This window comes from Cyrtonyx montezumae, unplaced genomic scaffold (genome assembly GCF_038088225.1).
Source record: "Cyrtonyx montezumae isolate F1298 unplaced genomic scaffold, pur_monq_1.0 scaffold_1, whole genome shotgun sequence".
In the NCBI taxonomy this organism is placed as follows: domain Eukaryota; kingdom Metazoa; phylum Chordata; class Aves; order Galliformes; family Odontophoridae; genus Cyrtonyx; species Cyrtonyx montezumae.
The window spans coordinates 7,146,072-7,169,864 of NW_027071825.1; the positions used below are offsets into that span (position 1 = coordinate 7,146,072).

The window sequence follows — 23,793 nt, forward strand, 5'->3', positions numbered from 1 at the left end:
ACAAAGCCTGTGTTTCCAGTTGTTTTATTTTAAAAGGCTGAAATCTGTATCACCAGGAAGAACTGAAACCACTGCTGGCTGCCCTGATGTCTTTAATATATATAAGCAGTACGAATTAAAAGGCAAATCCCTCCAGCTACACTTGCGCATTTAGAAATACCTACAGCTAGAGAGGAGGCCTAAAGCGAAGGGGAGGAGCACAGCACTGTGGGATGGGGAGGTGGCGCGGGGCACTGTGGGAGTGACGTCACCCGCACCGCCATGACGGCACCTCCCTCAGCGCCAGGGCCCCGCCCGCAGAGGATGTGCGCATGCGCAGTGAGAGGCGGAAGTGCTGTGGTTGCCGTGACAACGGCGTCCCGGCCGCGGCCCGGGATCGGGTCGGGATCCGGCACGTCCGGCCCGGCCCGGCCGCTCCATGCCGCGAAAGGTGCTGCGCTGCGTCCTGCAGCTGGAGATCCGCACGGTGAGTGCCCGGGCCGCGACTCCTCCGGCCTTCCCGCTGCAGGAGAACCACTCTTGCTCCTTCCGGCACCGCTCTCCGCCGCGCTCTTTGCAGAGCTGGTGCTGAGCGGGGCCTCCTCTTCAGCCTTCATCCCCCGGCTGCAGCCGTGCTCGTGGGCGGAGCGGCCTTCTTGTGCGAGGCGTGGGGCAGCGGAGAGCTGCACGCACGGTGAGGTGAAGGGGCTCAGGCCGGGGAGCAGCGGCGGTGCTGTTTAAAAAGTAACTGAGGTAGGCAGAGCTCTGGCTCTCTGCTCTCCTCGCGGGGCAAACAGTTCTGCTTGTAGGAGGCTCGGTGCCGAAAGAGCTCGAGGTGTCAGCTGAGACATTCACGTGCAGCCCCAGAAATCGCCTGCTGGGAAACGGACCCACTATTCCTGATTGCTTCACCGCTGTTGTTCCCAAACTTGCAGGGCTGCTTTAAAAAAGAGCTGTGCGTTTCCACCTGCGCATGGTAAGGGTAACTCCATAGCAGCATTGCTCTGCTGTCCCAGCACAATGCCACGGTCCCCTTATTTCCTGGAAAGCAGCAGATGTGCTTTGTTTTTCTGTCTGTCATGCTATTCATATGCCAGGGCAGATTCCAGGCAAGGTGCTCTCCAAGGCCTGGGCTTCTTTTCTGTTTCTTTCTTTTCTGTGAGAACCCTGCTCTCAAGGTTTCAAGTATAGCTGAAAGAGACAGAACAAAAAATCTCCAACTAAGGCCTACAACACAGGTACTCTCCACGCAATATAATTTTGCTCAGATAACCATTTTCATAAATGTATTTAGTTTGATTTAGGACCACTTATTTTGCCTTTTTCTTTCCCTACTGGATACTGTTTTAGCCCTTCTCTCCTGTGATGGTTTGAAAAATTTTCAGCCTTGTTTGATGTTTTTCTGTTACATTAATATCAACACTGGCCTTTCCCTGAAATATTTTTGTTCCTTCTCTGGTGTTTGCTCTCTTGATGTATTATTTGGGCAGTAGTTCTGTCATTCACGATTTGTCTTTCTCAGCTAAAGAGATCTGCTTCTTTCAGTTGTATTTTGTGTGAGAGGCTTACTGGTCTGATCACCCTGGGGGGAGGGGGAGGGGCGACTCTTCCACTTAGAGTTTGCACTGATCAGGGTTAGAACTGAATTCTGGGGTCTCAAAGTTAACCATAGATGATGTCAAAAAGAAAAAAGTCAGAAATTTGTCTTATATCTTAATGTTAGTCTCTTCACAATGGCACTATGGTTGGGCTGTCATTTAACACAGTGATCTCCTCTAGTAAAACCAGGCACTGTTGTTATTACACACTAGCTCTGTTTCATTTTTTACTACTGTTTGGTTTTGGTTTTTTTCTGCATCTTTTTCTTGACATCGGATTTCTGAATTTTTCTGGGGAAGTTTCATGAGTGGTCTTTGACTTTGTGCACCAGGGTCATTAAATTTGTTTAAAGATGTGGGTCCCAGCATATATAGATGGATGTTTTTAATAGTAACCTTCAATTGATTCTCTCCACTTTAGCATGTTACTGATGCTGTCCTTTGGCCAGTTCTGTACCACCACTGGTCTTTCTTACTAACTTCCTTCTTCTGCATCACAGGTAGTAATATCTCATGTGGCACCATGTGACATTACTGATGCCCAGATAAGTTAGATATTCTTTGCCCAGAAAATGAGCTTTCAAGAAAATACCAAGTTTTGCTTGTCTGATCTTTTTTTATTACACACATGCTGCTGGGCTCTTGTCATATTTGCCTCCATATCCTTTATTTTTGCATATTTAATATTCTGATTACGAGGTTATAATTTCTCAGGTCTCTTTTTCAGCCACAAATGATCATCACAGTTGTTATTTTTCAGTCAGGCAGTGTTACCTTTCTTTTCTGAGTTTCTGATTCTTTTTCAATGATCTGCACATTTCTGTAGCCTCTTGGACACCTGTTGACCTGTGTCAGAAATTCTGTCATATTTTATTTTCTTTTGCTTTAGGATACGTGTTCCAGTTTGGTTTTGTTCCTTTTGACAATAAAATTCCAAGTTCTTTTCATATCTGGACTGCAGGAGCCCTCTGTTTTGTTTCATAGCTAATTTTCTTCATTTCTGAAAGGCAGCTCTTCTAAAATTGATAACCTTAGTTAAAGGCCACTTTTGGTTTATCCTACCATTAGTTTAAATTGAATAATTCATGATTGCTCAGACTGAACTTTCATTGTTATTTGTTTTCTGAGACTAATTTTGGTTCCTACTTCTGCTGCTGGCATTTAGATTGCTCGTGTAGCAACAGAATGAAATTCACATTATTCTTCATGTCATTACTACTTGGAGAATTCACAAACGTGGCAGTGAAGTAGGTAAAGCTTTAAGCACTAAGATGAATTAGTAGCATTGTGGATTACTGTCAGGTAAGGAGACTAAAATGGCATCTCTTCATATTGAGAAGATTATTTTTGTAATTCTGAGTCCAAAGGGCTATTCTTTATGTAAGCTTGAGCTCCACAGAAGTTAATACTGTCCATTGCCCTTCCTACAGAACACTTTCTGTTTGGTGGTGATGGGCTACTAAAGGGATTTTTCAGGGCCTGCCTTTCTCATTGGTTGCACATGCACGATTTATAAGGACTTAATTTTACAGGCTAGCCAGAATCTGTATCCTCTAACTGTTGCTTGCAGTTTTGCTATGCCTGATGTGTTCAAACCCTCAGCTTTTCTTCCATTTGCCTTCTGTGAGATGCAAAACCCCAGCTAAAAAGAATTGTAACTTCATGAGGAAAAGTCCCAGTGAAGCTAATAGGAATTTTAGTCTGTAGTTTGGGGTAATTTTGCCTTGTGTGAATGAAATCTCTCTGTTTTACTCACTCCTATTAGCACTTTCAGCCACTGTCCTGTTTAATGGCTGGTAGTCAATTTCAGTCAGGACATCCATTATTCTGGCACTCCTCTTGCAGTTTTGAAGTCCTAACTTACACTTACATAGAGAGGAACTCTTTTTTGTTTGTTTTGTTTTTATTTCTTGTCAGGCATTCTTATGAGTAGAAACATTTTATTTTTTAGCTTAGACTGCACCTATAATAATCCCTAACACATTGGTTTGTGTTCTTTTTTTCACATGAAGCTGTTCTGCTGTTTATGTTATTTTGTTTTAGATCCAGCAAGAATTTCTCAACTAAAATGTTCATTTGGGAGCAAGGGACTGTAAACAAAGCACTTATTTTAATTCCTGTCACTCTTCTCCTTTGTCTTTGTACCTTGCAATTGAAAGTCTGAACACTTTCTGCAGCAACCTAATGTTCGAAGAGACAACCTCATATTTATTATACTACTATAAAAAGTGAGCAGTAGAAATGAAGTGAAAGGTGACAATTCTCTGGATGGGTAATAGAATAAGACCACGTGGCTTGGGGAAAATAGCTAACAGTGATTTATGTACATCACTGCAGTGGAAACACAGGTAAGAATGTCTGATGTTCATCAGTGCTTTAAAAGCATACCAACTTCTTACTGGAGGAATAAGAATTGGCCAGAGAGAGTTGAGACATTTGTGGCAGTATCTGGCAGCCTAATGAGGAGGCTTTCCTGTCTCGAATACCTTCCTTGGTGGCCATAGTTCTTCTTTAACTTTGTCTGATGTACCTCCCGTAGGAACAGAACATTTACTTTTTCTCATTTATATATTAAAATGTAATGTTCATTCAATTGTAATATTTGCAAATAAACTTTTCTCTTTTGATGACTGGATGGAGTAGGGAAACCAAAGCATACATGTTTACCAGCTTCGTTTACTCAATACTTAGGCTAAATTTGGATATATATATTTATGTTTTGCTGTATCTTTGCATCATGGAAACTTCATTCTAAACTTCCATCGCTCTTCTTTTAGAACATGACGTGACCCTTGATGATTAACTCATAGATAGTCTGTGCATGCATTTAACTGTACACAGCTAGGACCAGGATACCGCTTTTAGTTTTGATTTAAGATGGTGGACCATGTTTACTTACAGTAAGAACTTGTTCTTGATTATTTGAAAGTGGTGACAAATTTTCCTTGTCATTCTGTACAAATAGAACTCCTTTAGAAGAGAAATGTTTCCGCTCCGACTCTCAGCAATCAACCATTTCAGCCTTGACCATTTCATTTTTATCCTGAAAACAGCCGTTGCTTCTTTAACGAAAGTTCAGTTTGTTTAATGAATGTGTTCCCCTTACAGATAACTTGCCCTGGAGTGCTGTTGAAAGACAAAGAGGAGCTCTATCTCAGTGTCTCTATACTTGGGCAGTACAAAAAAACTCAGCGTGTCCCTGCAGCATTTCCACTTTTCTTTCAAGAAAAACTAGTATTTGAAAAGGTAAGATAACATCAAAAGCTGATGTAAGCCAAGTAAAACATATCCCATACTCACAGAAGCTCATTGCAGAACCCCGGTGTGGAAGTAATCAAACTGCAGACAGCATAATGTTATAACTCCCACTTCTCTTTAGCACAATGGAGGTGTGCAACTGTATTATCCACACAGTGACAGAAGTATGCATTCTGAAGATTTTAATATTTTATTTTTAGATGTGTGTTTATTCTTTAAGGAACTGTCCTTTTTCAGTATCTATTTGTTTAGCTTGAAGGATCTAAACGTAATTGTTTTTAAAATGATGGCAAAGTGTAACACAAAAACTCTAAGGAAGAGTCAGCTTAATCAGTAGAAAAATAGACTAGCAGCTCAAACCTTTTTGGTGACATCATTTTCCTTTTGAGATCCTTTTTTTCACTGTCTGTCACCAGAATTCCCAAGTTAGTACTCTGCCCTTTTAATTTATAGTTGTTTATCACATATTCTGAGTCCCTGCTAGCTTCCTTATTAGTACCACAGGGGTAATGAAACACAGAATCTTACAGATATGATCTGATTTCTTGACTACCTGTGAATAATAATACTTTGCCCTTTCTAGTTCTTTTCCTTTATGCATCCCCCTGAACTTTGAAAACCAGACTGAGTAAGCATCAGTGATACTCTTGTGATGTAGGTAATATAAAAACAGTGATAATTTTACCAAACACTGAATAATAGAAAAAAAAAAAAAAGAACACTACTTATTTCTATTTCTTTAAAGGAAAACATTCTACAAACTACTTAAGGGAAATGTACTGAATGCTGTTTTTGCTGTAAATTAGGGGAGTTCCAGGACACTAGAATTTAGTTGCTTAGAAAAGAGCTTGACAAAGCTGAAGTAATAGCTATCTTCTTACAAATTGCTGCTGAATGGATCTAGGTACTTGTGGCATAACAGTGCATTGGTATTTTCAAGTGTTTGGTATGTGGAACAGCAAAGTGATTTATACCACTCCTCACTTTGTGCAGAATTACAGGGAAGTCCATAATGTTCTTAATATCCATTGAAACGTTTTTGCAGCAATTCCTCCCCCATTCCTTGCCATCTCTTGCTATGCTATTCATTTAAAAAAGTCTGAACAGTACTCCATACACGAGTAAGTTAAGCTTAAAGTGTAACTAACATTGAAGTACATATTCATCTATCTGAATTCTAATGCATTCAGTAATTTCTTTCTCTCCTGAAATTTTCTCAGACAATACTTACCACTGTGTCTTCAGCTCTTCACAATAGCTCCTAATTTAAGTATGGTCTGGTAAATCTGGAATGTCTAGAAGGCATACGACAAGAACTGCTAGCTTTCAATGAATTTGATCATGTGTCAAATGATAATTTCAGTTTCCTTTCTTTTTCCAAGAGGGATAGACTCTTGACAACCATCTGCTGCATATTGATTTCTAGGTTTTCTCCTTCTTCCCTCAGAGATCTATTTGGTGACTTTGATTATGCCATTATTTTTATTTTATTTTTTAATATTTATTTACTCTCCAGACATTTGATAATATAGTTGATCCTGGAGACCTTGTGAAGTTACTAGAAGGTAGGTCCTGCTTTTTATGTATGTGTGTTGTATGTGTTAATGTTATACGCAGATAGGCTTAAAAGATGTTTTGGAGATTTCAATAATGTTATAATTTTCTTTATCAAGATCCTGTCCTCTGACAAGTTAGCGGACAACTAATGTAGTGTGTTTATGTGCTACGTGGTCCTGATTTATTTAGTACAAGTTTTATTGTCAGTATAGGCATAAGTTTCTTACTATCATTTGGATAGTACTGACTTGTCCACAATTCTGTTAACTAAGAAAATGCCTCTGGAATGTATGCTGCATGCTTTAGAACAGGAGGAGGGGCAAAAGCCCTAATTAGCAGGACATCCAACTGCTTAGCCAGACAGATAATGGTTCCTTCTATCTGACTACTTATTTTAGTGAGACAACACTAGCCCTGCACGCAAACTGCAGGAGTATGCTCCCTAATACAGGGAATTGTCTAAAAAAAGTGGTTAAGCTTGCATAATTTCTTTACAAGTTTGCCCATTTTCAAAGGACAAACTTGGACAAAAAAAAAAAAAAAGGACAAAGCAGGTAGAACTTACCAAATTCTTAGTGAAAGCGTTAGCTTTTGTGTACTGCTAATGCCATTGTGTTCATCTATAGTACATAAGCAAATTGTTCTTTATTTTCTCTTGCTGTAGCTGTGTACGGTGCTATCAATCAATAGGCAATTTTTTCTTTTTTCTTCTTTCTTTTTCTAAACTTAGAAAGTATCTTCACATTTTAGGTTTTTTTTTAACTTACAAAGAAACTTTTATTCCTTTCTAGTTGACACAGCAGTGCTTGAACTAATACAGCTCGTTCCTCCAGGTACTGTATCAGTCTCTTCAGAAATTATGCAGTTTAATAGGTGACTCTCCATGAGGACATTGCCCATTACAGCACAATCACTTTTTCCAACACAAAAACAAAATAGGAAGCTTTTCAACAAATAGTTCTCTGTATATAAAATGTTAATAAATCAAGAGGATCTCATTCTCGAACTAGAGTAGTAACTGAATATTAAAACATGACGTACTGAAGCTTCGGAAAGTGATAATGTTTTAAAAATAGGAAATAAACCAAAATCATCCAGCACATCACTTATTAACTGCATCACGGTTCACTTCCAGAGTGTCTGTCTGTGAAATTCAGAGTGTATCATCTTGTTCTCAGAATGGCACTTTTTTTTTTTCTCTTCTGTTTTAATGGTGACCGCTGGGAAAACTCTTATCTTCACTAGAAGTATTACAGGTCACTTGGGAGATGTGACAATAATAAATAGCAATTTGTCACACTTCTGTTATTGGTTTGTGTGATTATAAAAATCTATTTTAATGAAATTCAAGTGTTCCCATGAATAATGTAAGTCTACACTTTATTGGAAATAAAGTCAAGTTTGAAAGAGAACTCGTTTGGAAACTAGTATTAAAAGCACTCTCTGTTACTTGCCTTTAGTAGTTGCAAAGAAACAATTGCTTCTCTTGGGTGATTCACAGGACTTCTATTTATTCAAGGTTCCCAAGATTTATTTATTCAAGGAAATGTACTGAGTGTGGATTTTTGCAGGAGGGTAAAAGATTTTGAGTTAAATAATTTCTGGACCCAGAGGTAGGTGGGATACATCCCAGTGTAAGCTGACAAAATATCTGTAATAGTATAACTTAAACTTTTTTTTTTTTTAATAAAAATATGCTTTCATGGGTTTCCCCTAAAGAAAATATTTTAAAAGAAAAGAAAGTAGCAGACCACAATAGTTGGAGAATCTTGAGGTACTAATTTTTATGTTGCTTGCATTTCTTTCTGATAATGATGCCTATTTGCATTGATGTTCTGTAATATGGGATAAGAGTTTTTCACAGTGTATTGGCTAAAGTCTACTGATTTCTTCTGTGTCATGGAAAGTAGAGGAGAAAATGATTGAAGGGATTACCTTGAGGGAAATTTCTGTGGCTCCTAATGAAGATTGCCTCAATTGCTCTCTATATACTTTTCAAATAAGTGAACCATACTTTTAGGCTAGTTTCTGAACATTTCTGCTGGTGATTTAACTTGATGATGTTATTCCCTACTGTGATATGAGTTGTAGAACCTTGCTGCTAAATCAGTTTTCTAATTAAAGTGCTTGTTTTCTTTCTTAGTTGGAGAAATTCTAGCTACTTATGAAGAAAATACAAGAGATTTCCTGTTCCCTGGCCCTAAGCTTACCTGTCGGCACCATGGTATAGATCGTGAGATTTTAATGAAGAGGTCCTCTTATTTTACTGTGAGTGAATGTCTTTGGATTGTGTTTATGGTACAGTGTGTTTCAATGGAGAAAAGCTTTGAACTACTTCAAATGAAAAGTGATTTCTTCTGACAGATTTTGCCAGTTCAGGTGTTGAATGTACGTATCCACAGTTACACTTCAATGAAGACATTTGTTTTGTTTTTTCAGAATGCTTCAAAAAAGTGTTTAATGTGAAGAAGTTTCCACTTGGTTTGCAGTATGTTTTCATGACATATTTCTATTTCAGTTTAATCCATGATCAGTTGTTAGTTGACAGGATGCAGGAACAGGAGAGGGGGATTTTGTATCAAATTCGCAATTCTCAACAAATAAACCTTGTAACTCTCCTTCCTAATCTCCCTTGTAGCATTTTGTTTCCAGTTTTTGTAATGGTTAGGACAGTGACAGTCCCTACGGGTGTATATGGTTCTGTGGCATCTGATCTGTGGCCCTCTCTGAGGTCTGAAATAGTCACCGAAGACTGAAATCTAGCTTAGTGCTATATGACTGTTTTCCAGTTCTAAAGCCTGTTCCTCAAAGTCTATTCAGCCTATTCATGACTTTTAATAACTGCCTTTTCTGCAGTTTTATGAAAGCTATGATAAATGACAACTAATTGCTAGAACAAGTGCAATGGATTAACATTAATTTTTTGGAGATATGGGCTCAGGTACACAGTGAATGGAAGTGAATTCATCTCACACTGCCCTATCAGAGAGTTTAAGACTGTTGGATCTCAGATATCAGCGGAATACCTCAGAAAGGCACTTTGAGGATGTTGCTGTTGACATGGGGGATGCGTCTTGGAATTTAAGTTGTACTAGTGGAATGATAGAATGTTTGAATTAGGGCACAGTTGCCCTATCTGTTGTGATTGGATTAAAAAACACTTTGTGGGGGTGGGTGGAAGGCTGATTAAAGGTCACCAGTATCATTTAGCTGGTGTAATCTTTCCCCTGCAAGGGCAACCTGGAAATTGCCCTGTCACTTGCAATTAGAAGTGCTAATTTGGTGTCTAACACTGTGCTATGTTTCAGTGAATTAAAGCTGTGATTTTATGATACAAAGTGTGGTTCTGCAACAGCTTAACGTGTCCCTGTAGAAAAAAAAAAAGCCATTTTTTAGTCATGGCATCTGTATGATATATATAACTTATCCCATGAATGTTATTGGTGGCTAAAGAGAGGGTTGGGGGCCACAACAGCCTCTTATTTATATGGGTTTTAAGTTGTAGCTTTATATACAACCTTCAGTTACAGTACTGCATCCATGCATCCTGCTGTTCATTCCTTCTTTTCCATCATTTCATCATTTTCTCTGGGCTCAACCACTCTATGCGCTAGTTCAAGGAACTAAGCTTTTAAAATATATATATTTGTCAGTAAAACCATCCTACAAGACCTTAAATACAAAAGAGTTCCTGAATATAGTTCTCAATACAGCCACATATACAGTCGTTCTGGTATTGTAAGTCAGTGAGAGCAATTTCCCAGCAACTAGAAATACATAGAGAAGTTATTGCATTTTTTTGTTTGTTTGTTGGATTAAGTTATTTCATACAAAAATTATATGTTTTCTAGCTAAGAGGTGTCATATTTTGTGAGCTGTGAGTAGACATGCTCAGAATCATTTGAATGTGTAACTGAATAATGACACTGTTGCAGCTTATAAACGTTGACTGATGAAAGACAGAAACATCCTTCCTTGTCTTCAGGAGCAGTGAAAATGAAATACATCTCTGCCCTGAAGTGAGGATTGCAGAAGCACCAGTTACTCTATTGCATCTCCATCACAGAAAATCAGAACAGCTCAAAGAGAGGATTTTGGCATACTGACCTCATTTTCAGGAGTAGTAATGAAGCTGTGTTTGATGGAATTGGAGGAAGTCTGTCAGATAACTACTTGTGGCTCCTCTCCTTGGTTGCCAAATGGGTTAGCAGTGAGAGGATTTGTTCCTTCAGAAGTTGTGGAGGCTCAAATGCCTCCATCTTCTAGTGTTCCTTAAGTTGTACTGGCAAGTGTCTCCTGTCAGCACCAAGCACTGAGTGTAAATGCTGAACAAAAGGCCAAGTGTTAAACAAGGCCCTGTGAACAAAAGTTACTCGTGTTATTCATGTGCTGTTCAAACTGAGTTCTTCCTACAGAGAAAGTTATTTATGGTTAGCTGAGATGTTGAGTATTTTAGACTGACAGCTGTGCTTCAGTGGCTCTTTGATTCCCAATAACTCTGTCTTTTATTAAAAAAGTTAAGGTAGCGACAGCAAGGTTACAGTTGTGGAGTTCAGATAGGCAATGACAAGCAGTGTCTGATGAACACTGCTAATCTGCCAGTTGGAAGGAGTCCAAGTTGAGAGGATCAGAACTCTTCCAGAAATCTGGCACTTGGCTGATAATGTCTCTGGTTAAATGTCTTCTGAGGCTTACAAGCACAATGCGCATATGAGATATGCCTCAAGTTATCTCTCCTGGTCCAGTGCTGCCCAGCTGAGGTTTTTTCTGACTCTTCTGTGTTTCTCTGCAGCCCCTGCCTTTCAGAATATGTTTAAACCTCAACTGGTGGTGACTTCTGACAGACATTCTTATCTCCATTCCCCACATATTTACTGTTACTTAAAGCATATTCTTTTCAGTTCCACTATCTTTCATTAGCATACCAACAGAAGATATTCTATTGTGTACATATATACTCCTTAAAAGCACATATTGGACTTGTTTTTTTTTAACTTGATTCCCTCTGAATGTGAGCTACCTTAACAGTTTTCCTCCAATCAAGTTAATAGTACATCCATGTCATATCTGTTTAATGACTGGTACAAGAGTGCTGACAACTCTGCTTGAGACTGCTGGCATCGCTAAGCCAGTGGCAGGAAAACAGATCCACAAAAGTTTCTAGCTGGATTTTCATTTCTAGAAAGTGTTTGGGGCTAGAGAATAATCTTTACATAACATTATATTGAATATCTATTAGAAATCCCCAGTTTGGGAATTTCAGAAAACACGGAAACTTTTTTTTTCTTCTTTTTTTTTTGTTGATCTGTAAATTACTTTGGACATACCCACTCTTATGTATGCATGTGCTATTTTGTATGTGCTCTCCATGAACCATTTATCTGAAGAACTGTGGTTTTATGTGATTTGGATCTGTAAGCATGTAACAATTCCGTTTTCATTCTCAGTAAGAGCAGGAGCTGCTCTGCTGCTTTTTATAGACTTACTAAGTCCAGTCTGTCCTTTTTTAAATGGTTGATAGCCCTTGACAATTCGGTAGTAACAAGAATGAGTTGATTAAAAATGGCCAGCTCTAAAATCTTTCTGTATGACATAACTTGACTTGATTGAATGCTGGACTCTTACTGATTTCTGGGCTGAGCTCTCTTAGCATTTTTGTCATTTCATTTCCATAATCTAACCTGGGGCTGGATCCTATTCCCTTGTGGGAAATGAGTGTGTGTTTAGGCAGGTGGTAGGGAATCCTTTGGTTCAGCGGTAACCTTCACTCAGGAAGTTCCTGCTAATTCTCAGTTGTGGGGCAGGATCACAAGATAATGAGCTCCTTTTTGGTTCACAGTAATTTTGTGTTCAGTTGTATAAATGCCTTTGCATACAGATGCCTGGGGCTGTACAGCAAGCTCTCTGTGTTGAAAGAAGAGCGAGTAGAAAGTTCTAGGGACGCTTGAATCCCTATTTGCTTCTACAGAGCTCTGGAAGATGCTCTTAGATTATTCTCACTTGTTTGTAGAATTCATGACCTTGAAGTTTATGTGTTTTTCAGTGTTGCTGTTTTGGGATGTGACACTGGTGTGTAAAATTCTCTGACATGTATGCCCAGTAAATTTTGTACACATTGGCAAATGCTAAATTTAGCAGGAGTTAAAGGTCTCAGTGACACGGGGACCTGCCTGTTCATTACTATGCACATGCTGGTTGACCAGGAGGTGCAGCTATAAATCCCACTGCCTCCAATCAGTCAAACTGGGCCTGCTTCTTGCCTGCCACATGCTTAAGAGGTCTTTGAAAAGAAGCAGAATTTGGGAAGCCATCCACAGGAATCAGAGGCTGCTCTGGGGGTTATAGAGCAAAGGGGACTCTTAATGACACTGTTACAAATGAATAGTTATTTGCAGTGTAATTGATGGATTTTCAAAATATTCTTACAAAGAAGGTGACACAATTGAGACTATAAATAAATTTCCAAAGTTAGCATTAGAGAAACTTCCGGATCATGACTGGAATTTTTATTGATGCCATATAGCCTGCCATGAAAAATCTTTACAATTGCTTTTGATTAAGAAATGTATTGAAATAAAAGTCAGACCCTAATTGTTGTACAAAAGCAATATAATCATCTGTAATTGAATTGTCAGAAATGCAAATGTTAGCATCTTGACATTTACCATTACTGTTCTGTCTTTTCTAATTATCTTTATTAAAGGCTGAAATTAACAAAGGAAATGGCTGAAAATTAGGAATGGTTTGTTACATTAGGTGACATTTACTTCTTTGATACCCTTTATCTTGAGTTGGGGCTTGATGTTCAATTATTGTCTCTCTTCTAGGGAATTGCACCAAAATTGAGATTTTCTACGAGCTCCCTTATTACAGAAAGTCTGTTAAGCTCAGGAAGGAGTCACGTACAGGTTAGCATAATTTAATTGTTTGCAATTTAATTTCTAGATTTAATATTGATAGCCTTAGTTCGAATTTTTTTGCATACGCTGCTCACTTCAAACTTTTTTTCATTCTTTTGTTGTGGTTAAAGCAGTTGTCATGGGTGCTTGACAACTTGATTAAATTTTTAATCAAGTATGAGTAAAGAGTGGGTTTGGTGCATGAAAGTAAATGCTGAGAGTTCCTTGAATCTGAAACAATTATCACCTGCTATTTTCTATGATCAGCTGAAGTCAGTCCCTGGTGTACTGTAGGTGGGAAGAAACTTTCTCACTGTTTCTTACTGACACTTAAAATTAAGGTGGGACAATGAAGCTTAGTGAAGTCAGAGAAGGTACAGTATCAAAAACCAATTATATTAATTGTTTTCCATGACAATATTAGTGACAGCAATCAAAATGAAGATTTCTGTTGCAAAAACTATCACTAATATTAATCTGGAAATGCTGTTTCTATGGTGAGTGAAGTTGAAGAAGAAGTAGCTGAAGAGAGTGGGGAGAAAGAAATACCCTCTCTGATGTGTTAGTTCATTTAGTACCACTCTTCTCTGATCTCGCTGGTACATGTTATAGTTTCCTGGGACGGACTGTCATGCAAAGTCACTCTTACATGCTCCTTCTCCTCTGTTTTATTGCAAATGGTGCAGCATTACCAAAATGAAATTATTGTTAAGAAGGTATGTGTGCAGGAAGGACTAGGTGACTTGGACCCATTCGTGGCATTGTTCATTAGTTCATTGAGAAAATTCAATTTTAGCAAAATGTATTTAGTGAGACATTTAAAGAATTAAAAAAAAGAAAAAAGCAGTGAAAAGTAGTCTTGATAGAAAACTTACCTCACTGAAGAGGACTTCAGTAATGGCAGCTTGATTTAAAATTAAAGAATGTCTATAAAAATATTTAATGTCACAAAATGTCCATTAAATTTTCACGGCTTTCAGTGAGGATGTAGTTTCAGGACTGGTTTAAGCCAGAAAAATGCACAGTCTACTTCTGTTGAAATTGAAATTATTCTTAGAGGATTAGATCCTTTTTTGTTTGGGTCAGTTTCACACTGTGGCTCACTACCAGCTGCACAAGTGCTACTACAGGCACAAGAAAGCAATGTGAACTGTGTATGTGATGCCAGATTCAAACTGTGTTAGCACAAAACAAATGCTCATCTTTTTTTGTTGTTCCATATGGAAGGAAAGAGACAAAAATAAGCTGGACATTTCATTTCTAGGTTCTTCTGAACTAAAACAGTGCATGCAACGTTTGTATTTAAGAATAATGTCAACTTTCTCAAGCTTGAAAAGGAGTTTCTAACTGGAAAAAAAAAAATCTTGCCATGCTCTTAATTTTGAGCTTTTATAACATGGGAATTTGGGCAAAATTTGGCTGAAAAGCCTAATTATCCGTACTGTGGTATTCAAAGTTAAAACAAGCCACTGACTAAGTAGTCTGATAAGAGTTGCATGATCTAAAATTCCTTGACCTATAAAGCTTCCAGAGTAATTAGATGTGCATTAATGCCAAGAATCACAAAGGAATGGTAATGTATTTCAAATAAAACTTCAGTGTTGGAATGAGTTGTGCAGAACTTTAAATTGATCACTGAAAATCTGATGGTTATTTTGAAGAGGAGTTAGTCTGAATTGTTAAGTTGGCTTTGCCAGTGAGAAACAAGCAAGCAATCAAAAATCCTCACATACCGTACAATGCACAGGGAGTTGGTGAGGTTGCTTCCCAACTTTCCTCTATTCTATTAAATGTGGGTATTTTAAAAGCAGTATCAACTTGGTGTTAAACTTCTAAAGCAATTTTTGAAAATGGTGTGATTTTTGTGAATTTTGGCTGAAGAATTGCATACTTTAGATGTAAACTGGCAGCTGTACAAGAAAACAGCTATTTTACTTCTCTTGTGAAAGTATTCACATGATTGAAGATGATCTTGGGGAGATAGTCTGTTTTATGTTGTTGTTTATTACTTGTACAAAGCATATATTCTTGATTAAAACTCTGTAGAGCTGGTAAATTCACTGTGTTCCAAGCAAATATAAATTTCAGAGTGCAGTTACACTTCTTGTGAATTTTAGGCAACTTTAAATTACATTAAAGTAGAAGAATTTAAAAAAATGTATCTTTTTCAAGTTTTAAACAGATGAAAAAAAGCTTCAGAATTGTGTATGTCCAATCCAGATAAAGCATGTGTTGAATGAACTTGATATGAGATTCAATTTTTTTTACAGTCTCTGTATACTGAAGGAATGAGCAAACTGATTGAGTGAAGTATTAGACACTTAACTTGCAACATGTAGTAATGTGTGTTTTAACCTCCTTTTGGATTCAGACAAAATGGTAAATACATCGTTGCTTTTTAAATTGCTGTTTGATTATAGTTTTCCGAGAGGAATTTCAGCTGACGTATAGCATCAATTTCTGTTAAAATTATTAGTTCCCTGTTTCTGTTATTGTCAGTGGTCTTTGTTCTGTGTGCTGTCAAAGCAGATAATTTCTCTTTTTCACTTTAGGATGATTTGAACTGGGTACATCATTCAACTCCAAATGGAAAATTGCAAACAAAGTTACCGAAGAAAAACACTGTTTCACCTGAGAAAAGCAGGCACAGTGTAGCAAGGAAGAACTACGAGCAGCCTACAATAGCTTCCAAGTCACGTTCTCCATCTCCATACACAAAAAGACGAATGTGTGAGCTGTCAGAAGAAGCCAGGCAACGACTGGCCCACTTAAACCTTGGTCCTTATGAATTCAGAAGAGAAACTGATAAACCTCCATTTGTAGTTAGACGGGTTTGTATTCTCTACAAAGTGCTTCTAGCTTAAGCTGAGATCAAACATTGTTCTTTCACTGCATACTGCTCCAAAAATTCATTCATCTCTTAGTTTAGATGAATAATTTTTCTCTCCTTTCCAGTCTGTCACATAGTTATTTAAATATAAAATTAACTAAAATAAAATTTCTTTTATCTGTTAGTAATAGACAAAGATCAAATTCTTTCATGAATATCTTGGTTAAATTCTCTGAGGCCCCATTTCTTTTTTTCCAGCACACTAGACAGGATAATAGTGGTATAAATTCAACTTGGAAGTAATTGATATTAGTATTAAAAAATCCCGAATAAGACTTTAAAGAAAAAGAGTCTAGTCACATTAAGAACGTGTAAGCTGCCTCTTTCAACTTTATGTTGGCATCCTATGATCTTTGAAACAGTTGCTTTACTCAAAGCTACATTTCTAATACTTTAACTTGCAGCTGATAACCAGCCTTCGTGAGAACTGCACGTGGAAAAACTGTTCTGAAATTTAGCTAGTTATTTAAAGAAACTCCATTTAAGTGCTGCAGGTCCAGATTGCCCAGCCTCTTGGGTGAGCATGTTCTCCTACAAATTGCTTTTTTACGATTCAACCATCCTCTGCTATTAGAATACCACTATGTAGGGGCCAAGGTAGAAGTGTTCTGACTCTGTACTGTGACGTTTGTCTACAATTTTGAACATTTGTCACAGCCATTGAGATGATTTAGCATTTAATTAGTTACTCACGTTATTTCATTTTTCTTTTTTATGTGCAAACAATAATAGCTTATCAAATCTTAAATTCTTTCACAGGTTTTCTTCTACTTGTAGGTACTTTTTTTGGAAATTCAAAGTAGTCCTATTCAGCCATTAATTATTCACCAACCTACTATCTCTCTCTCTCTGATATTTTTCTTTTATCTCCCATTAATCAATTCTTCTGGCTTTTGATCTATAGGTGAAGCTCACAGTTTAATTACAACATCTGTAAATGCTGATTATTGATTTTAGTTGCTCTGTTATATTTGTGCAAGAAGGAAAATTCATGTCCCTTAATATACCATTTCCAGACTGTTGTGGCCTCTCTAGAATGAGAATGCTCCTTTTAGAACATCTTTACTTTGGTTTCACAGTTCTACACTGCACAACAATGAAAATTGAATTATGTTGAAGTGTAACTTTTTTAATTAGGAAGAGCAGCACTTTGTAAGGTGTGAACAATTTGGAATAAATATGTGATACCATGTAGTGCTTAAAAAATATCTTTAAAAAGATGTCTTCAAAAAGACATTATAGATGAAGGAGAAAATATCTGCATTTTTTTCCTTTGATCAACACAACATTCTGTGCTTTCTAAACCCTTTCTAGAACTGTTTTTCTTTATATGCAATAATGCTAATAATGCAAACGTTAAGAACGTTTTAAAATATGATTTGATTTGAGATCTTATGAACAAAAACGATTAAAAATAGGTATAGAGATTGAAATATCTGATGCTGCACCTTTTAACAGTTGTTTTGCTTCAGGTAGAACAACCAAGTCCTGGTATCGAGCTTCATGCCTGTACCCTGCGAGAAGGCACAACAGAAGCTTGGTCCAAGGTAACACCAGGTCTGTATTTACTACTATTATCTCTCATTAATGCTTTTCTCCAGTAGCTCAGTCAGGTGGGTTTTTTGTTTGTTTTGTTTTGGTTTGGTTTGGTTTATTTAAACAGGCTTTTTTCTCTATTGAGAAAAACAGCTGTTAAGGAGCATTCAGGATCACATGTGTGTCTCCTTCCACCTTCACTGGTAGCACTAAGTGACTGTTTTATAAAGAGTGCAGGACAAGAAATGTAAATTTTACATTTTTTCTTTGTAATAGTACTGGGTGCAGGATATTAAAAGTTTCACATTCTTGTTGGGATCATGCATATCAATCTGTTGTAGATAGGTAATGTAACAGAGCTGTTACCATCTGATACCATTATGTACTTACAAATGAGTTGATGGTATCTAGTCAGTGGTTAGGAGAATGAAATCTGCCTCACTGCAGGGTTACTGGTCATGTTCCTGTGTCCTTCCTGAAGAAAGATTACCGAAATATTACCGGGAAGACTGTTTAGAATTTCACAATATGTAATAATAATAACTTGATTTATTAATATTTGGTAGGAGCGGTAAGCTATTTTGTAAAAGATTTTATTTAATTCAGAGCATTCAGATTTTCTCGTGAATTTCTTCAGGGATGCATTTGTTTTCTTTCTCCAGATCTTTCTCTTCTTGGCAGCTACAGACCCAAGAAAGCCAAAGTGAGTACTCTGTATTGCTGTCAACTACAAACTGTTTTTTGGGGGGAAGCTCTAAATGAGAAAGTTTGTCCTGTGTGTAGGTATTTTTGAACCTTTACCTACTGCACTTCCAAAAATGAGACAAGGGATGTTTAAAATCCGATGTAACTCTGTTTATCCCTGCTGATGGGTTATTTTGAAATACAAATGTGAAACAATACTCTGTAAGATGTCCATGCCTGTAAATACAGGACTTCTCCTTTGCATTAAGGCTTGTGTTGAGGCTGTAGAAGAGTCCCTAGAGGCATCTTACAGTTGTCTTTCTGGTGATTCTGAGAGCAAACTTTTTTCCAGAATAGTATGCAAAGGTAGCTCTAGTACAGATGGCAAGCCACTGTTGTGTCATTTCATGCTTAACTGTTAACATTTTAGCTGCTTTGGGTAGCAAGTGGATCTGAAGATAATGTCAGGTCTCTATCTTGTTTTACTGTAAAACAGGGTAACCCATGGAGACATATGCATGTTGCATTTCAGATTAAGAGTAGTTAGGATAGTAAAGATTGATTAGAAGATGAGCAGGTAGACTGGAGATTTTCCTAGAGTAAGAAAAAGTCATGGGAAATAAAAAAAAAAAAATAAGGTCTAAGAACAAGGGTCCCACACTGAAGAGAAGTCTGAGGTTTATTGGTTTAGACTTTTGGGCACCACTCTGAATCTGTGAGGGTCCTGTGAAAGGTGAGACTTTACGCTGTGCAGTCAGAATAAGGTAATAGAAAGTGTGAAAACCAGGTTTTGCCATAATGTGATGTGTTAGGTACCAGCAGGGAACACTTAACTAGTTTAAACTAGGGCTCCTTTTGTAAAATGGGGATCTTTGCTGTTCTTCCTGCATGTATGGGTAGCCTGTAACCTTTTAGTTTAAAAAATAAAATTGTACATCTTGATATTCATAAAACATTTTAGCAAGGTTTGGTGTTTCTTTTCTTTTTTCTTGTTTTTAACAGGCAAGATCTACTCATGGGGAAGACTGTGACACTTCTGATGTTTGTAATGAGGATGTGATCTCTGGTTCACCCAACAGACTGTCCCATTCTGGTGGTTCATTAGAGCATTCAGCACCTTCAGCATTTCAGAAGCATTCCTTAAGTTCTGTACTAAATCGATCTTCTCTAAGGGAAAGGTAATGACTTGTTTTTGTTTGTGAAATTCTGGAATCATTAACAAGAGCAGATGATAACAGTACTTGCATGACTATAGGTTTCATGTTTGGAGATATACAGGATGAAAAGACAGGAAATCTTTCCCCATCAACTATCTTGTATTTGACTTGTCATTGGGAGCTGTGTTTACCATCATGTCTCTTCTTAATAAATACAATACAAATAATATGGCAATGAAAAGGATCTTTGACCTCTCTGTTGCTAACCTCTCCTGAAACAATAAAGCTTCCAATTGCATGTCCCCAGTGCCCACCAAATCTTAAGCAGGGAAAACTTAAATAGGTAAATAATTAATATTTCAGAGGGCTTTAGAATATCAGGAACACAAATATACGTATATGTCAAGCAGGATGTTTTAGAGCTGTTTAGAAACCTTTTTTCCTTCTGTCCTTTACATATTAGTGTTTGTAAGTATGTACTTCTGGTTGTGCTGTAGTCAAATAGTGACTAGTTTGAGTAACGTCCATGGGCTAGGTTTAATACAGTTAGTGTATTTACAGACTGAGATTGTTCTTCTGCTTTGTTTTTTAGCTGAAGTGTTGGTAGCAATTCTGTTTATATAAATTTCTATATATAATTTTCATTTTTCTTTTTTTTTGGTCCCCCAATACTAATATCCCCTAATTCGGTGAATTTCTATCCCTAGGTGGGTATGTAGGGCAAGTATAAAAGTTCCGGTGTCTTGGGAGGGTGAGACAGAAGAAATGTTAACAAGCAACAGCTTTTTCATGCTTAAGCACTCCAATCCTTCAAGGAGAATATTCCCTACTTCCTGCTGAGCAGAATGTGTCCTTGGTACGCGATGTTCCTGCTGTACTTTCAGCTTAATAAGTTACTGGATGGCTTTCTGGGAGTCAAAGAGTTGTATACAAATCTGGGCCTGAATAAACAAGAACATAAAATAATATGAAGATTCTGGGGATCAAACTGATGTCCTTTCCTTAGTCTGAAGTATTTGTCTAAGGCCATACTTGTATATGTATTTTGGCAGCATGTTTGCACTCGTTTCAGACTATTTTCTCCTTATTACCATTGGTACCTCATTTAGTGAGTGCTCGAAGGGTGCATTTTGTAGCCTACACACACCCTAGTACTTTATTTTTTTTTTCCCCAAAAAGGTGAACTATCTCAGTTTTCTCCTCAAAAAGAAAAGTGACGGATGGCAGGTGGGGATTGAATTTTTAACACTCATACAGATCAAGTTGGTGGTTTAACATCTTCCTCTGCTTGAAAACTTGCTTGGTTGTTGTTCTATGTAGTAGTATTTCCTTATGTGACAGTTAGGATGTGTTTGGGGTTTGGAGGAAGTGTTTTTTTTATCATCTTGTCTACCTCTCCACATTCTTTCATGTAGTCTACCTGCTCTTCTGACATTGTGCATTTGTTACCCATGTCTAGGTAAGAGATTGTAATGGTGATTATTTATTTTTTTATTTATTTATCTAGTGGACTGTATCTAAAGATGACAAAGTCTTTTGTATTGATAGCAGGAAAATCTTGCGTGTTGTGAGCTGCTGTTAGTCATTCTTCAGGTTGTCTTAAAATTATCTGAATGTTTTTGCCTTTTCTCATTGCCAGCCTCTCTCCAGAAGAGATGCATGATTCTTGAAGTTATCTTTTCTTTCGAGAACAAATATTCTTGGCTCTTCAGAGATGTAGCATCTTTTCATGTTGAAGACCTGGGTATTTACTTTCGTCATTAAAAAAATAATAAAAAGGAAGTAAAGGGTATATTCTGAAAAGTTTGATCTTTGTGTTCATGCTGCTGAGATAACAGTGGATTTAGCTGACTGTATGCAGAGATTTGTAGTTGGAATGACAAGCATGGATCAGAGGTCAGTGTCTGGAAATGCGTGCAAATGCTGCTCTATAGATTGTAGAAATATAGAGAAAATCAGAACTATTGAACATATAGCAGTTTTAGTTGCAAATTTGCAAGGAGACAGACTTATCTGACAGTGATGTGATGGTTATTTCCTCAATCTTATTTTGGATTACAAAGACAAATAGCTTCACAAAGGCATAGTATTTATTCATCTGAATCAACCCACGGTCAGTATGAAACTTGACAACCTGCCTCAATCTTCCTCTTTTTTTTTTTTGTTTTGAAGTGAGTTTGATGTGGGTGTCTGTCATTTTGTGAGTGCTTTCCCAGATCCCTCTGAATAGTTGTTAAGCTACTGCAATACCTTTTGGTAGTAGCAAAGCTTGGGGTCTTGCATAATGCCCTCTCAGGAATTTTGCATCCTTTGTAGCAGTTTCCACTCCTTTTATGTGAGCCTTTTTGAGAGATCTCAAATCAATGCTCTTCCCTTTTCCACTGAAGTTGAGCCAGAAGCAGAACTGTAAATATATTTACTGTTGGACAAGGCTCCAAAGTTTTGAATATTTCTTTTTCATATTTTATTTTCATATTTTTCATAATTTAGATCACTTCAGGAAAGCATTTGCTGTGTTGCAAACTGACTCAAAGCAGAGTGATGAGACTGTGCAACTTCATGTCCTATTTTGATTCTACCTCCTTTGCAGAGCAGTGATGAATGCATGCTCTTCCCTGTTCATGATGTCTGGTCAGCTTCAATCAATGTGGTTAAAACGTTACTTGCCCTCACAGACTGGCTTTTGTTCACAAATGCTTGGTGAAAGCATTGAGACTGCTGCAGAAAAGGAAAATTTGACTTCAGTCCTGGCTTTCATACTGCCTGTACATCATCCTGTGCTCCTATAGGGTGGCGTTATAGTCATAGTCATAGGGACTTGCAAGCTCAGCCTTCCTTGCAGCACTGAAATCTGCAGCAAAATACAAAGCTGAAGTCATTCTTCTGTAAAGAAAAGTAAAGTAGTGATAGAAGTCTTCTGAATTGAGCTATATGATGGCACAAAAGAAAATCTTTTCTCGAGAGACTACAACAGTCATAGCAGTATTTGATCATTTCTCCTATGTTGAGAAACAAAGCTATTTCTCATGCATTTGAGATCACTGGATTTTTTTTATTGATCTGAAGAGTAATCACTTCCAGAGCAAAGGCCATTCCAAAGTCTTTTTGAGGTTCTGGTTGTTCTGCTGAAATGTGATCTTACCTCCTATAACATCTAACACAAATCTAAGTTCTGTTTGAAGCAAGAAGGAGGATAACTGTTTGGATTAGCTAACTTCTGTAATATTCCTACACTGGTTTTCCATCTTTTTCGGTTGTCTTTTTCCAAGTACTAGGGAAATATCACCACAAAGTGAAATACTGGATTCTACTAAATCTTGACCAATGTTTACCTTACATTTTAGAAAGTGGAATGCATCCTAATCTAAGGTTTACTTTTGTGAGAATGCATGTTTAAATTCTGAGAACTTTCTGCTACGAACTGGAACTCCAAAGAATTGAGCATGCTTTCCAGAAGGTGGCTTGCTCTGGTAAGAGACTGCCACCAGCTCTCCTGCTTGACTCTAGCCAAACATCTTGGAAGTTTTTAATTCATTTGACAGTAAGGTGGTTCTTCAATCTTTGCTGTTTATCATTCTCAGCTTTTGAGGAAGTTTTCATATTTTGCATTCTCTTAAGTTGAATTCTGGAAGCAGCACTCGTAAATCAGTATAGAAAAGCTTATTCTGTACTATATTCTGCAAAGAGTGTCTAGTGCAGAAGCCTTGGTCCATGGTTTTGGCTATCTCCTGTACTACTTAGGAACTTCATTGTTCAGTATGTAAATTTGAAAGTGAGAGATGTCAAAACTTCTTTGTGTGTGCATGAATGTATTTGGAGAAGATAGAGCAGTGGGAAAGCTGCCATTGAGTCCAAGAGAGCACATCCCGTTTCTGACATCCTAAACATTTAGGGCAAGAATGGCTTTTGGTGGAGCTGTTGGTCCTGTGGTGGAGATCTTGAGCTGCAGTATTTGGCTTTAGTTGAGATCTTGGAAGCTGTCTGCCTGAATGCATGTAATACACGAGGATGATTTATCTTGTCCCAGTTTTAAAGGCTAGAGCTGAAGCTTATTGGGGGAAAAGAAAGCATTTGTGAATTTTACAACTCTAAGCTGAAGGTGTAACAGTATCAGGGCTTTTGGAAATAAAAGAAACCATTTAGCAGTTACATTTTTACCATTGGGTGTTTTTGGTTGTTTTTTTCTTTAATTTCTTACTGAAAAGGAAGAGCAGCTTTCAGCTTCTGCTTTCAGA

General features: G+C 37.6%; 1 protein-coding gene across 1 annotated transcript in view; it reads left to right on the forward strand.

Moving 5' to 3' along the window:
* The first annotated feature begins 357 nt into the window (after positions 1-357).
* Positions 358-23,793, forward strand: part of SPATA6 (spermatogenesis associated 6) — a 35,256-nt gene continuing 11,820 nt past the window's right edge. Inside the window, exons 1-10 of the mRNA XM_065739195.1 lie at positions 358-466; positions 4,686-4,823; positions 6,352-6,400; positions 7,184-7,225; positions 8,536-8,660; positions 13,220-13,300; positions 15,844-16,122; positions 17,654-17,738; positions 18,380-18,420; positions 19,404-19,579. Of these exons, the coding sequence (XP_065595267.1) occupies positions 419-466; positions 4,686-4,823; positions 6,352-6,400; positions 7,184-7,225; positions 8,536-8,660; positions 13,220-13,300; positions 15,844-16,122; positions 17,654-17,738; positions 18,380-18,420; positions 19,404-19,579 (1,064 nt within the window). The 5' untranslated portion in view covers positions 358-418. The remainder of the gene's footprint in view (positions 467-4,685; positions 4,824-6,351; positions 6,401-7,183; positions 7,226-8,535; positions 8,661-13,219; positions 13,301-15,843; positions 16,123-17,653; positions 17,739-18,379; positions 18,421-19,403; positions 19,580-23,793) is intronic.